The sequence below is a fragment of the Lontra canadensis genome, unplaced genomic scaffold (assembly GCF_010015895.1).
Source record: "Lontra canadensis isolate GAN:19392208 unplaced genomic scaffold, GSC_riverotter_1.0 scaffold15, whole genome shotgun sequence".
NCBI lineage: Eukaryota > Metazoa > Chordata > Mammalia > Carnivora > Mustelidae > Lontra > Lontra canadensis.
The window spans coordinates 20,175,941-20,192,335 of NW_022631009.1; the positions used below are offsets into that span (position 1 = coordinate 20,175,941).

Genomic DNA, 16,395 nt, shown 5'->3' on the forward strand with positions numbered 1-16,395 from the left:
CTCTCTCTCTCTCTCCTCACAAAAGGGCCCAGCCCCTCTTTTGGAGCTTTTATCTGATTCATTTAGGTACACAAAATGTTCTCTCTTTTGATTGATTAAAAATCAACTAACTTGGGACCTTAATAACAACTGTAAAATACCCCCTCCTTTATTATAGTTGCTTTAAAGTATATGGTCATTCTAACTTCTAGGTCATCTTGGTGTTGACATCTGTTAATTATCTTTTTCTTGAAATTGAACTACTTTTGGGGGGGTGGTGATTCTTGAGATTTGTTGTATAATTTTGGTTTGCATTATGGACACTGTCAAGGTTTTGTTGTGGAAACTCTGGATTTTCTTGTAACTGCTCCAGAGTGTTAATGTTTTTGATTTAACAAGTACTCAATTCATTTAGACTCAAATGGAAAACTCTCACACCTGGGCGAGTGGCTGCTGGGTTTCGTTTGGTTCATAAAGCCTTGGGTAAAGGCTGCTTCCAGTTTTCCCCAGGCCCATGTGTTTCCACAGTCAGTGGACAGTTAGGCCGAATTATTTTCCCACTTTCTGGCTTCCCCCCATCCAAGGTTTTCTCCTCACTCTCTAGCAGCCTTGGTGGCCTGAGCTCTTTCCCCTGCTACCTGGGGCCAGGAAGACGATGGGCTACCCCTGCACTGAAATGACTGCAACTGCCATTCAGCACAGTCACCAAACAACGGGGAATTCACTCTGCAGGATGCTTGCTCCGAGTTTTGGTTCCCCTCCAAAATCTTCCTACCTTTGTTCAGTCTCCAGAAGTAGTTCTTTTTGTGTTTTGCTCAGAATTTATAGCTATTATTCACAGAAGGATGGGTCTGCTAGGCATTTACCCTAAGTGATGACTTCTCCTCTGCCTTGACTCAGTCACTATGACCTCTGTCACGCCGGGGCTCTGCGGCCAGGTCCACACTGCTCTCTGCTGGCATCCTCCGTCTCCTCCAGACTGTCTTTCCCACTACACCACAGGGATCTCTCCAGGATTCAGCTGGGATCCTGTGAGCCTTCCGCAGGCAAGAGTCGCCCATCATACAGATGGATCTCCTTGGATGGACTGCCGGGTTCTTCAGAACACAGTTCCTCTGAACTGTGGTGTGCTAGAGCTGGCTCGAACTCATTTGTGAAAAAGCACTGCTGAACAGTCAGGAATTTTGTGGTCTGGTTGTTAAATCATTGGTAGCTTGAGATCAGCTATGGTGGGAGCATTCACCCCACCAAAGTTAGCCAGCCCTCCATATCTGGACTTCCGCAACACAGCCAAGAGCACATTACCAACACACATCTCATCAGCGGGGCATACAGTTTTTATGCCTGAGTTACTGTGAACAAAATCCGAATCCCCCTGAACGTGACATGCTACCAATATATCTACATCTCCCTGGTTCTGTGTCATTTCCTTCCTCTACTACTGTTCACCGGGCCAACTTCTGCTCAACCTTCAAACCCAGCCTCCGTGGAAAGCCAACTTTGACCTCTTCAAGTATTTAGTTTCTCCTGCCTTTGTCTTATCACGGCCTCAAGACAGCACTAAAGCTGCTTAGCACAGAATAGAAGGGCTCCTCCTACCTACTTTCCGGTCCTGCGGATTCACACGCGTCCTCTCTACTGCAGTCAAGTCGGTCCAGCTGTCCTACGAGGCCCGGCTGTGTCCTCCCTCTGAAGCTTTCACACAAGCTGACTCCTTTATCTGGAACACCAGCACCGCCACCCTCACTTCATCGGCCTAACTCTTCCTTAAACATTAAACTTCCACACAACTATCTCCTCTACCAGTAAGCCTTGCCAGATTCTCATCCTCAGGTTAGACTTGGAAACATTTTCTTTGCACTCCCATCCAGACCTTGGCCATATCCAGAAGCAATGGACTGTACTTCCTGATTCTCTCACTTTTCTTCCTTATGGTTAGTATTTTAATTCAGTTACCCGTCATTTCCCCCTGCTTTGAATTACTACAATAATGTCCTGATAGATACTGATCATGTCCATAAAAATCTGTTTACTTTTCTGACTCCCTCATTAGACAGTAATTCTTTACAAAAAAAAAAAAAATGAACATATTTAATTACACACAAGAGGTCACAATAAATTAACATTTGTGGATTAAAACTGAACGGGAGGCTGGGAGACCAAATCAGCTGCTAGATGGAATTAATGGCAGACAAGAAGGCTTGTGGAGTGACTGAGTCAAGGCCTTGGATGCCAGAAACTTTGGATATTTAATAGATGATGGGGAGGTTATGAAGATTTTTGGACAAGAAATTATAACAATTAAAGCATTATTCAGGGAAGTTTCTTGAGATGTAGTCTGCAAGATAGACTGGGGTGGAGCAAAGCTGTAACTAAGAGAATATTTGAGAGAAACTTGCAGTCATTCATATGAGAATTAAGATACCACTACTGATAAGTCACTGCACTTGCCACTCTTCCAGTTAGTGTTTGAAATTCCCTGTAGTCTGTGCATAAATTTTTTTTCAGGGTTTTTCTTAATTTCTTTCTGCTTTAATAATCTATATCCCTTATTTTAAAAAGTTGAGACCTACATAAAAATGTAATAAACTGGAAAAATATCATCTTAACCTACCACCCAGATGCAACCACTGGCAACATTTTGATATATATCCTTCCAGCATTTTCTATGCATTTGTTCTTATATTGCTAAGATCATACTATATGTATCTATATCTATATCTATATTTATTTTATATTCTGTTTTCTGACTGATAGGGTATGGTAGCACTTCCTCTCTGTAAAAATCTTAAGGTCTAATAATTGTTTATCATTCAGATATGTTATATTTTACTCAAATTTAGCTTTAAAAGTGACATTTTTAAAAAAAGTTTTTATTTATTTATTTGACAGAGATTACAAGTAGGCAGAGAGGCAGGCAGGGAGAGAGAGGAGGAAGCAGGCTCCCTGCTGAGCAGAGAGCCTGATGTGGGGCTTGATCCCAGGACCCTGGGATCATGACCTGAGCCGAAAGCAGAGGCTTTAACCCACTGAGCCACCCAGGTGCCCCAACATTTTGGTTTTTAATTGACACTATAAATAAAGCTGTGATAAACATTTTTGGAATATAAACTTCTGTTTCAATTTAGATTATTTCCTGAGAGTAGATTACTAGTAGGGAATTTACTAAATCAAAGGTTGTGACCATTTTAATAGCTTTTGTGCTTATTAAATTGCTTTCTAGAGAGGAAGAATTAATTCCATTTGCATCTTCTAAACCAACTTTAACATGCACACCATGTGCCATGCAACAGAGGCAAATACCCGAAAAATTTATCACTTTAAACAGTTTTGCCAACATAGAATATCTCCTTATCTCCCTAACTCAGCTTTTAAATTTTTAAAACTGTGACTATAATAATAAGGAATGTGCTCTTTCTTTATGACATATATATATATATATGCATTATGTAAATGGATATGGAAAGAGTGAAGTGAATGAGAGTTACAGTCTAGTTAATGAGGCTGACAACAGGCTGGACTCACCGCAAGAGAGGTAGATACTCAACACCTATTACTATCCCTTTAGACAAGAGGAAAAGTGATCAGATCTCACTTTAAAATAATTTTATATACAGTGAACTGGAGGACTTTCTATCTATACAAGCCCAGAAGAAGTAAAATAAACATATCTTACTGTTATGTGGTGAGTACGGGTTGGTCATATGTGTTAGATTTAAACTATTACCTGCCACTTCGTAATTTCTGAAACATCTTTCCAAGTTTTCAAGTGACAGAAATACTACTTAGGTCAGAATGAAACAACTGACCATCAACTGAGTTTTGTCAACAGAGAGGCCTTCAAACAAGACTGGCAAGCTATGGCTTGTGGGCCAAACGGGGCACACTGCCTATTTTTGTACAGCCTGTGAGCTAAAATGGTTTTTACATTTTTAAATGGTCAAAAAAAAAAAAAAAAAGAAGGAAAAATACTATTTCGTGATGTGTGAAAGTTACTGAAATTCAAATTTCATAGTCTATAAATAAAGTTTTATTGGAACACAGCCACATCTTTCATTACGGCTGCTTTTGTGCAGAGAGGAATAGCTGTGAGAGAGACAGGAAGGCCCCAAAAGACCTAAAATATGGAGTACGTGACCCTACACAGAAAAAGTTTGCCAACCTCTGTCATGGAGTAATATACGATTTTCTATTTTCTTCACTAAATCTGACTGTTTTAATGAGTATGTCCCAGATGTTCCACTGCTCTTCAAAATTCTTACCTTGTTACATTTTGCATTTCAAAATATCTGCCATTTTTTCTATTAAGTCCCTTTTGGAGCAAAATTTTATTAACTTCTATAGCTCTGTCTAGAGCCCATTTTCACCTTGCTAGATGGTTTGATTACTGAAATTAAGTCACTGGTAGTCGAAATTCTGCAATTCTAAAAAACATATAATCTATAAATTGTGCATGTTTTGAGGATAAAAGCACATGTAATTCCTTACATCCAAGGTAGAGGCATTCCTATTTCAAGTTTAATTAGCCAATAGTGCTCTCTATCAACCAGGAAAGAAAGCCAACTTGAACAGCCTGTTCACGCATCCTACTGGCTGATGGAAGTGTCCCTATATTCAGTTTGGCTACATTAAACAAAACCTTCCTTAACCCTACGCTGCACCTACTACCCATATACTGGGGAAAGATACCATCAACTCACACCTGTAGTCCTTAGAGTCAACTTCCTACAATATGAAGCAGTTCTTTGAAGACCAGTCGCTTGCTGGTTATTCTCACCCAACTGGATCTGAAGTCTACTGAACTGGGATATCTGAGGGCCTGTGGGATGGCACTTATGATTGTGCAGTGAGTATGTTCAACTGTTCCCTGGGAATTAGTTTTGTTCTTCCTTTGTTTATTTAGGCAAGCAACAGTTGCGGGATATCCAGCATTTTAAATGATTCTGCCTCAGAGCATGTGTTAGAAACTATAAGGAGAGTTTACAACTTTTTTGATTTTAAAATCGGCTTTGGATTTCTGGAATTGGTGTGTCCATGTTTCTTCCCATTCTGTTGAGACTTACTGTTGTTAGCAACCTCCTGTGTGGTTCTAAGATCTGCTGACCTCTTTGAAACCTTTCCAGCTGTCATTGCCACTTTCTTGATCTCTGCAATATAAGCTACATTGTTTAGTGGAGTTAAGTTCTATGACCTCTGGAAATCCTCCCTGAGGCTATGAATTGACTAACACCCAAGGTAGCATAAACATGCAGACACAAATGTTCCTAAAACGCAGCCTGCTGGGCAACACAGGATATGACGTGGAGTCTGGAAAAAGCAACAGTTTGCTCACTTGCAGGGCTATGACTACCTCCAGGTGCAGTCTGAAGCTAAGCGGCTAGGTTTTCTGGGCCTCAGATGTAACCTCTCATTAGAACACAGCAGAATTTGCAATTGGGGGTGTAAGGAATTCCATGAAGACCCTGTGGGCCCATTAAGACTTCTGGCTTCAGAGGGTCCTAAAACACACTTCCTTCAACCTATAGAGTTTTGTAAAGAGACACCATTTTTTTTTTCTTAAACAAAGTTGATCTAAGTTTTAGCTTGAAGATTATAATGCTTACAGCTCATTAAAATTTGTATCCAGAGACTGCAGTTGCAAATTGAAAAGGAAAAAGAAAAGTTTAATAGATATCTGTCTTGCATCCAGTTTGTCATAAAAAGGTTATTATTTTTGGTAATAAAGTTAGGACTTTGCAAGGGATTTACTTGGACTAAGAATTCCACATTAGTCTGGCTTTAAACGTGGAGTATCAGACTAGCGATTCTCAGCCTATCTTTTGAAACCTTACAGCTTTGCTATTCTAACAGACAAACCATGTAGCCCAAACCTAGGAGAGCTGGACAATGCCTTAGAAATGACACTCTATTGAGAATCCAAAGATAGGGATTTCAGTCCCAACTTTACCACCATCTCAACCTAACATTTCCATTTGTCTCCTTAGTTATAACACACATAACAACACAAACCGCACATGGATATTGTGAAAAGAAAACTAGTAACAAATACAAAAGGACCTTGAAAACCTGCAAAAGAGTAAAATATGCAGGTGTCATGCTGGTAGCGGTCAGCCATGCTTCTTTCCTGTTTTTTTCCTTCCTACCCAGATACTGCATGTCTATAACATGAAGCCTCCTGTTTCTCCACATCTCTGAGCCAGCTGCTCTTAAGATCACCCTTCTCATCCTGGCTCCAGTATCAGGAAATCTTTTTTTTTTTTTTAAGATTTTATTTATTTGAGAGAGAGAGAGTGCTCGAGTGAGAGAGTACAAGCAGGGGGAGCGGCAGGCAGAGGGAGAAGCAGACTCCCTGCAGAGCAGGGAGCCCGATGTGGAACTCGATCCCAGGACCCTGAGATCATGACCTGAGCTGAAGGCAGAGGCTTAACCAACTGAGCCATGGGGGAATCCCCAGTATCTGGGAAACTTGAGGGTCACCAAGGGTCTCTTAAAGAGACTGGGAGGGGAGGTAAGCTTCCTGCACTTTGCTTTCTGTGGGCTGAGGCTGGATCGTGGGTGGGTGTGGGTGTGGGTGCTGTGGCCATGGGCACAGTAGAGGGCTACATGGAGCTGAGCCTTCCCAGAGGTTTCTCCCGTCCCTGAAAAATGCAATTACTGTGGAAACTTTTCGAACATCTAAAAGGCTATACGACAAGTATTAACATGGGTTGTCTCTGGATGGTTGCCATTGTAGGAGTTCTGGGGGTTTTTTTGTTTGTTTGTTTGTTTCTTTCTTTTTTTTTTTTTTTGCTTTAATTTTTTTGCCATATGTCTGTATGTTCTCACTTCTGCAATTAGTAACACAAAAACCCAAAAAGATATTTTGAAACAAACAAACAAGCAAACAAACTGGCTTTTAACTATGTTATAAGGGGCAAACAACTTAACCACTTAAGAACATGGGAATTTCTAGAGAGAAACATTAGAAAACAAGGGCATGTCATTCACTCTAAAAAGATGAGTACAACATCATCTCATCTGAGAAATTTTCCTAACAAGTTTTATTAAAAAAGGATTTATGTGGTTTTAATGTCCTGTCAGGTTTACTAGAATTAAATAAATATTCTTAAATAAGAATGTACTGTGTCTACCTTTCCAAGTTTTATTCTAGCAGTGTGGCAGTATGATGAAAAAGCGAGCAAAAAATCAGAATCTAGCTACTGGGGGCAGGGGAGAAGCAAAAGGGACCGGAGGGCATAACATATTCTGAAGCTGGTCTATAGACCAGATGGGAAAACTTGCTCTCTAATCTAATGACTTTCTTTTAATCACAAGCAGTAGTTTCCTTATTACCCAGAGTTTTAGAAATACATTATTCTTGAGATGACTTCCTAGGATTTCTTTTACTCATTTAAGACCACATCTTTGTATTTAATTCATCCTCATATTATCCCTGCAGGGCACATCCCTCTAATTATTCCCATCTAAAGTGACAGGAAAATGGAATTATACTACTTGGAAAACAGACATCCTTTGGTATGTCTTTTCTCAGTGCCCCCTTGGTCACAGATTGTGAGCTGTCCTTGGAGGGCAAGGACCATGACTTCCCTGTCTTTGCATGTCCTGTGCCCAGGCCATGCCGGGTGCAGAGTAGGTACGTAGTAAAAATCTGAACAAATGCCTAAATAATAATAGCCAATGTGTAATGCTTACAGTATCTTGAGCACTATTCTAGTGCCATTATACACAGTAACTCACTTAGTCCTCAGAACCCTACAAAAATGCGTGTTACCATTATCCGCATTTTACAGATGAGAAAACAGACGCCCAGAGAGCAAAGCAAGGTTACTGAGCTGGGATCAAAGCTTACGAACTTGGGCTCTAGAGTCCAGCTGCATCACGGCCACACCGAGCTGCCTCTGCAGCACCTGTGATAACCAGGAGACTGTTACCTTCGAAGAGAAGCAAGGTTGTGCTGGGCTCCCACCTCGAACCCTTCCTGGGTTTCAGTCAGAGGCAGCTACGCCGTGTGGTTCCTTGGGAGACTTAAAAAGTGAAATAACTGGACACAGGCACACAAACGCGGAATAAACGAATCCCCAACGTTCACAATTGCTGTGTTTGTAAGGCTGTTTCTCAAATACCTGTGGGGATTTGTGGGAGCGCCAGCTGTACTGGTGACTATGGAGACTCGCCAGCAGAATATTTTCATCAGTATCCACCTGGCCAAACCGCAGTGTCTCCTGTGTGTCATTACAGATCACAAAATGGCTGAAGACCAACTCCTCTACCTCAGGGCATTTGTTCTGAAAGAAAAAGAATACGAAAGCCAACATGCATCAGATTAATTGCAAGATGTTTGGCAGCTGTCTGCCCAGTGGCGATTGTTACAACACAGAAACACTAAAAGATCTGTTGTCATTAGCTCTGGTATACAAAGTATTCTATACTTCCAGGATAAGCACAAAAAATACCTTAAAGAGATCTTAAATGTTCCAAGAATATGTTTTGATTTATACTCCTGCAAAAGAAATCATAGGCACAGAAGAGTAAAAGAACAATGAGATCCCTCAAACTTTTAACATTTTAAAATGAATTAACATGCTACAAAGAATGCAGTACGGAGTAGTGCACGTTTCTGAGCAGAGTACTGGAGGCTAGAATTACCATGTTCCTGGCCTTCTACACTCGACAATCAAGACCAATTACCAAAGCCACAGTTTGTACCCTACAGAAAGTAAGGATCATTTAGGTAATACATCCCCAGATCCCTTAAGGGGGAGGGTGGATGTGTGTGTGTGTAAATCTGCTCAGGGAGAGATGTAAATAAAACCATAACTTTCCCTCTGTTGTTAAGAGGCTGGACACACAAAACAGACCAGCTCTGGAATCAGTGTAAGCCAAGTTGCAGTTTTTAAGAAAGATAATGTTCATTGAAAAACAGTTGTTGGTGTCTGTGTCCGCTAAGAGTCATCCATCAGCTCATGTCTTCCATTCGTCTGCTGAGGCTCAACAAATTAGTAATATGTTCCTGTGTTGAGACCTTCCTTCTCTACTTAATGGTGTCTCCGTCGGTTGCTGTTATATCCAGACACCGACAAAGTGAGCATTTCTGTGTTTCCTCTTCTATCCCTCTGGTTAGGTTATGGCTTAAAAACTAATAAACATATCTTTTTGGTACATGAAAAGAATAGTTGAATAGATGCTCAAGCTGAGAAAGCAAGAAAAAAAATCTTAATTAGCCAATCAATTTGCAGACAAGGGGAGGTCACTGGAACAGATGCTTCTTTTGTGGCCTCTATTTCGTGGTTGTGGAGCTAAATGTCATAATGCTACACTAGGTCACTTGCCATTTTCCCAAGGGGAGGGAGAGTAAAAGGGGACATATGACTCACAAGCATAGTGATTTAAGTGATTATGAGGCCTGAGGAGTCTAAGGACAAAGTACCTGGAATCCAGCCTAGAACAAGACCCAATCTAGAACCTCATCCAGAACAGGTATCTTGCGGGGCAGAATCCACTCCTAGTCATGCACAAGGCCCCCTAAGTAAGGTGGATAGTACTTTCTGGCTGCAGTTGATGAAAGGGCCCTGAAACACCTCATTCTTCCAAATACCCTTGGGGACTCACTCTGTCACCCACCGTTTCTCACCAATTTCCCTATTCTCAGAGTGGAACCTCACTTGACAGCCACACTAATCACACACAAAAAAAGGAGTCTTGGATTAAGAGAGATCAAAGTAATTAGAAGCAACAATTATCTGTTGTTTACCATACTCTACGCTGTGGCTTTTAATCATGACCTTGACTCCAGTGGGGTTGAATGTCCTGCCCGATTCAACCCCTGCCGCATCGTGAGCCAGTCCCCAATTGCTTGCTAAGCCCCAGCTGCACGAGCTCTTTCCTGTCCCTCCAACACTGCCCTAGCCCCCTTTCAACTCATTCAACACATCAAGCTCAGTCTCGCCTCAGTGCCTTTCCCTTGCATGGACCTGTTTTCCTTCACACTTAACTAACTTGTTTCTACTTAGCATTCAGGTTCCTGTTTTCAAGTCATTTTCTCTGGGTAGCCTTCTGGAAGCACCTCCAGACCAGGTCATGTCCCTCCAGTTTAGGCTCACCTCACACTCCGACTGTTTCACTATCCCTCCTGAGACTAAGAAATCATTTGATTCTCGGTTCACTCTTGTCTCCATCACTAGAGTCTTTGGTGCAAGAGGGCAGGAACCGAGTCTGTTTTTTAACCAGTTTACGTCCAGTACTCAGCATAATGGCTGACACGTAGGTACTCGGTAAACACTTATGAAGCAAATACATGAGTAATTTTAATTTTTAAAATTATAAGTGAATGCATGTTCACAGTAGAAAAATTAGAAAATATAGGAAGTAGGGATTTTTTTTTAAGTCTCTAATTTTGCACACAAATAACTCCTGTTAATATTTTGGTGGATTTTCTTCTAGCAATTTGAATCTCTTCAGAATATCCTACCTGTTTCTATTCCGGTCTATCCTATCTAATTCTGTCTTATATGTCTTACCTATTTAAAGGTTTATAAACCTTTAACCAAACTGGAGTCCAGTGTATAATTATTTTAAAGAGATTTTTCCATTTGCCTTATAAAATCAACATAAACTGCTCTCATAAACTTTTTCCTCTCCTTTAGGTCCAAGAGTGCAAACATGAAGAAAGGGATATGATTCCAAACTTTCAGTTAGATGTCCTGAGACTGAAATTCAGTTTTCTTAATGAGTTGGGATCAATCTTCTGGTAACACAGAGGTTAAGTTACCAGATGGGGTTTGAGAAGGAAAAAAAAAGAAAGCGCATATTACTTTCCCTCATCTCCAAAAACTGACCTTTAATAAATGATGAGTGTTTTAGAAAAATGTAAATGAAAGAACACAAGGGGGTTGTTTACATTTTTTTAAAGAAAACTCAAAGTCCTCAGAGAACTGTTTCTCTACTGTTCCTTCATCTGTGGAGTTCATTATAACTGTAGTAAGTTTAAGCATTTCTTGGAGTGTCTTAAATTCTGTGTATTTTTAATAAAACAGTCCATGCACATTTTATATGACATCATATAGTCAAAGTCTCAGGATGCTCATTCAGATTTGTAATTAAAAGATGGCTTATCTACATTTAAGATTCGTGCTGGAGTGTTGTACAGGCATTTGCAATTAAACAGAGACAGACATCATTCTGGTGTAAGATAAGACACATGAGCAAGACCTTCATTTTTAAATAAAAATCCCCTTTACATGTCATTTTGTCCAAACGAGGGGATACAGCATTGAAACATAAAGTGAGTTGCAAGTGGCATTTTGTGTCCTCAATCTGGTTTCACAAAACATTAATCATGTGCCAAAGAGAAAAAAAAATCACAGCCAGAGAAATCAGACACTGATGAAGGCTTCTGTTAATCTTGAGCTTGTGACCTAAAGGTGAAAGGCCAAATTGTTTCATTCTTCAACTGTCTGGTCCATCCACACTGGATACAAATGACTTGTCTCAGATACGAATCCAATAAAAGTATGCAGAGAACTTGAATAACTTATCTTGCTTATTAAATTCCTATTTCTCATTGGCAATAATTAGACTGCATACGAGACAACACACCAATAACCTCCAAGTTTGGGAAACTAATCTTCCCCACTAAGGGAATAAACCACATTCAGAACATCTTAGAAACAATGAACTTAATAACCCTCTACAAACCCATTTCAATGTCAAATGTCCTGTAATTTCAAAGTAGTGCATTTTTGTATTTACTTTAGAATGCGTAGGGTTAGATGCCTACCACATTAAAACTTGGTGGCAAGTACCCTTGACATGGGAGGAAACAAGAAAATTACAGCAACAATTACAGAAGTATATCCTCTTGTGGCTCATGTTAACATTGCCAAATCCCTGTATAAATCAGAATCAACTATTCATAGAATGTACCTGTCAGCAATATGCTACGTGACATATGGCTCTACTTAATCAAATATACAATTCCATTTAAAAAAAAAACCCAGAATATTCCTTCAAGGCACTGTGCTGGCCAGTCAGTCATTCGCACTCTGATGTGGTTTAAAACATTTAAATATTTATGCACCGTATTTTATTTATATGTATAGCTGTGTCTAAGAGAATATTTTTACCCTGGGAGGAAACTGGTATTTCTGAAGGCCATTTTGCAGTAGTTGCTACACATGAGTCCTCTTAGAATGGCCCTGATACCAAGACAAAAATATTCTGGGTTTAAATGCTCTATCAATGACTCTTTTATATTTTCTAGGTTTGTTTTTTATTAAATGCATTGTTCAAAATATGACAAAAAACAGAAATTGGAGCCATGGAGGTTTTTTTCTCATCACTATTCGAACCAGCTGCAAAGATTTAGATCACACTAGCTCTTATTTTACGCATGTCCTCTGCAACAAGAAAACCATGGAATGCCCTTAAAAAAGAATTTTAAAATAAAAAACAGATGTGTTATCTTCTTTCCCTTTGCTATTGTAGTGCCATGTTAGGTAATTAATTCCTTAGTCTTATATAGGTCTTCATGCATATAAAGAAAAGAGTTTATTCCCATAAAAATTCTTAAGTTAGAGAACTCCCAAGTCCCCCCAGCACACCCCCACCCTGGCCTGTCTCCACATGAGGTCAGCGCAGGATAGGAGAGCATTTCTCCTGGGGGGCCAGCTCCGCTCAAATGCAGGTAGCACATACGGAAGTTGGGGGTAGGGGGTAAGTTGTCCCAGCTTTAAGAGCAACACAAACTTGATGGAAATACAATATTATACCGAAAATCAGTACGGAAGTGGAAATGATTTGTTCTTAAATTACAGTATTATTCAAACATTCTGTGAAATTATTTTCATGCCTGTGGCACGGACAGGTTCCTCATCTTAAACACACCATGCAGCACAGACTTACACTTCATCCCCTTGTTTGATATGGCTAATTTCTGGCAAGAGATGAAAGGAAGAAAATAATCAGTTGAGAGTCTTTAACTGATTAAAAAATGGCAGAATGATAGTAAGGGGAAAGACTTAGACTCGGTGGGCTTGCATATTTTTTCTCACTGCTTTTTCCCTTTGAAAAGATGAAATGTTTACTATCGGCAAAGCTCACAAAGGTTCTTCATTTCTGCAATGGATGCTTAGACAACTTGATACATAACTAAGTTGAAGCTTTGGCAAAGGAAAGCCATAATACTTGGAAAAAGTTTCTGGGAATATGTTCCTTTCCACACAGATGTGGTACATTAGTCACAAAAATGTGGGCATGGGCATCTCCTATGCATGTGTAGAGAACCCATATTCTCCAAAGCTTTTAAAAATAACATGCATCACTTTGCTAAACAGAGAAAACCCCAAATATTATGGTGCCCATCAAATTCTTCATTTTCTCACATTTTGGGGGGTGCGTCGCTTACTATTAGAGGTGATAACATAAAGCGTCTAGCGAAAGATCACACGCAGACAAACTGTAAGCTGTTCTAGGATGTGCGTACCTGTTGCCAAGCTTGTACTGCAGTGTTTAGAGAATGAACCACGTGTTGCCCAAAGCTGACGAAGACAGAGTCCACGACGATGGAGCAGTCAAGCAGCTTCTCCCCCGCGTTGCGGGAAATGGCCATCTGCCCGAAGATGCCAAAAGGTTTCACCACGCTTTGCATCGTGACGTTTCTGCACTCGAGAAGTTTACAGTCCGCCTGAGCTGAGAACCGGATCTCCTGACAGACAGGACTGTTGTTCCACTGCCGGAGATACAGGTGCGGTTCTTTGAAGGAAATAATCATGTATTCTAGTTCAGACGGCACATTTTTATCGGAAATAAATGGGTGTAGGTACCGCGGTGGAGCTGTTGAGAAAATAACCAGGAGAAACAGCAGTTGGGATGAGCCAATATTTTAAGGAAAGAAAGACATGGCATTTATTCACTTTTTAAAGCTTACCAATTTTGTGATTTGCAGTTTAATAAAATGCAAACACTCTCTTGAAGGCATTTGATCTCTTGAATTACCATTTGATATTTGCCAACAAAACGGTTTTGTTCAACCGGTATGCCTCAAACATATATTATTTAAAGTTCACATTCAGTTCTACAGACAAAAATTTGATCACAGAAGATGACAGATACAATGAAGAGGAGGCAACTATCGAAGGAGAGTTTTATGAAATGCTCTGTATCTACCAACCAAATCTCAAAAACAAAAACATGACTCGAAGAGAGTTAGAAAAAGCAGGTTAAATTCCATTTTTTGCTGAAAAGGCAAGATGCTTAACAGCAGCTGTGTTTAGTTTTAATCTGATTTTTTAAATCTGATTTTTTTCCTTTTTCCATTACATGTTGGGTTGAAAACCTAAATCAAAATGTACTAACTAGGAAACATTTGGAATAGACTTTTAGGAGTAATTATTCACGAAAGACTGGCAAATTTATAAAAGACCACTTTCGGTGGTGGCAAAATTTTATAAGACTCCACCTCAACAGCTTGTAAAAATGACAGTCCTTCACATTTCTGGAGAATTTGCCCATCCCTTGTAGAATGTATTCATGCTTTTGAAATCAGGTAATATCGAATACTTTTGGAATCTCTCCATCATTAATGTAGTAGCTCAGGACACAGAACAGAAACAGATGTATTTCTTTTAAAAAGATCCCAATTGGAAAAACAGTAAAACCTGCAATTTTTGTAACTTCCTTGAAAATTCTTATTAGGAAGCATGCAAAATCATGTCAGTTCAATAGTACTGGTAATTTATATAATAGGTCCATATGGTGGTTCAAAAGTAAGGGGTACATCTGTTAGATGAAGTCAACTTCAGAATAATTTTGCCAGTGTTCACTGTTGGGGGAAATGAATGCCTCTTCCAAAAATTTCCACCACATGGGTGGTAGTCAGTGGGGAAAGAGCTTTGGGTGGTGGAGTGATTAGCAATCACAGCACTTCGAAACATCACTAATACTGTAATACACAATAAAACCCCTTCCATGTCTTTTCACTTCATGAAAAGAAAATAAATTATCTGGGTAAAAATCGATGAACTCTGTCTCCGAGAACACTCAAGAAAAACAGTAAGTATTAAGTGGGTGCTATTGAGATGCTAAAGAGAAGAGTACCTGTGCCTAGTTGATCAAGGTGATGACAAAGATGGAACTCCAGGTGAGCAAACTGGAAGGAAATGCAAAGAGATGGGACAAACCATGGGGTAAAACAGGAGTCGACTCTGGTACAGGCAGCCAGGGCTGTTGGAGTTACCAGTTGGTCACAAGTGCTTTGAGAACCAGATTCACTTGCAGAGCTATGGGAAATAAGTAATAAAAGAAGATCAACGACCTAGATTTCCCAATACCATATAAGTGAAATGTCTTTCTATAAGTGTTTTTATTTTTTTTTAAGATTTTATTTATTTATTTGATAGACAGAGATCACAAGTAGTCAGAGAGGCAGGCAGAGAGAGAGGAGGAAGCAGGCTCTCCACTGAGCAGAGAGCCCGATGCAGGGCTCGATCCCAGAACCCCGAGACCATGACCTGAGCCGAAGGCAGAGGCTTTAACCCACTGAGCCACCCAGGCGCCCCTCTATAAGGGTTTTTAAAGCTAGTACCCATTATCCTATAGTTAATATATTATCATGAAATTTTATGTATTTACTCACATAAACTAGTTGTTTTTAAAAATTAAGTTCAAGTTGATTATTGTCTATAAGTTAGCAGCAGAAAAATTTCAAAGGATTCTTCAAACCCCAGGTCATGTTGACCTACATCAAACCCAATTTTCTTCCAACCGCATCTCATGCAATTTACAGACAACTTGTTTTTCTATTAGTTCAAGACCAACACAATTAGGAGTATGACTCTGCTGTTCAAAAACTCAATACTTCCAGCATCACCATAAAGGTTTCACTTTGTTTTACTTCTCCAGATTGTCCATATCCAGAGGGCCATGAGTTAGTCACTCCTCTTTATTGAACACCCAGTAAATGCTGTAGTAGGTGCCATAAAAGTTAGGACCACCAAGGTCCCATGGACAGTTACACTCAGTTACACTGCATGGGCCCTCTATTCACTTGCCCATCTGCCTACCACCATTTGAAATAAGTAAAATCTCATTAAAAGGAATAGTGACGGCATCTGTAGGAGGGAAGAAGTTTGTACATGGCAGCTGCTGAAGTGCATAGGAGACATACTGCCTAGCTGCCAGGCCTCAGTGGTAGCAGACACATGGACCTGGGGAGTGGGATGGTGCAAGGGGTATTATGGTGATGGTGGGTCACTGAATAGCTGCTGCCCCATTCTCTCATCGTCCTCTGCCCTCTTCTTTCCAAATCCGAAATTTGTTCTAGAGCTATGGGAGCCTGGCTTCCAAGTCCATGAGGAGCCTAGAAAGAAACGTCATGATTTACAGTATCCTAGGGAGCACTATGACAGGAAAAACTAAGGA

General features: G+C 40.1%; 1 protein-coding gene across 6 annotated transcripts in view; it reads right to left on the reverse strand.

Moving 5' to 3' along the window:
* VPS13B (vacuolar protein sorting 13 homolog B) overlaps positions 1-16,395 on the reverse strand; it is a 746,538-nt gene that overhangs the window by 77,651 nt on the left and 652,492 nt on the right. For all 6 annotated transcript variants that reach the window (XR_004382801.1, XM_032858607.1, XM_032858609.1 and 3 more), the window contains exons 41-43: positions 15,073-15,254; positions 13,460-13,809; positions 8,103-8,264 (exon numbers count right to left, since the gene is read on the reverse strand). Coding sequence is in view for 5 of the 6 variants with exons in the window: in XM_032858607.1 (XP_032714498.1) it covers positions 8,103-8,264; positions 13,460-13,809; positions 15,073-15,254 (694 nt within the window). In the remaining variant the exon portion in view is untranslated. The remainder of the gene's footprint in view (positions 1-8,102; positions 8,265-13,459; positions 13,810-15,072; positions 15,255-16,395) is intronic.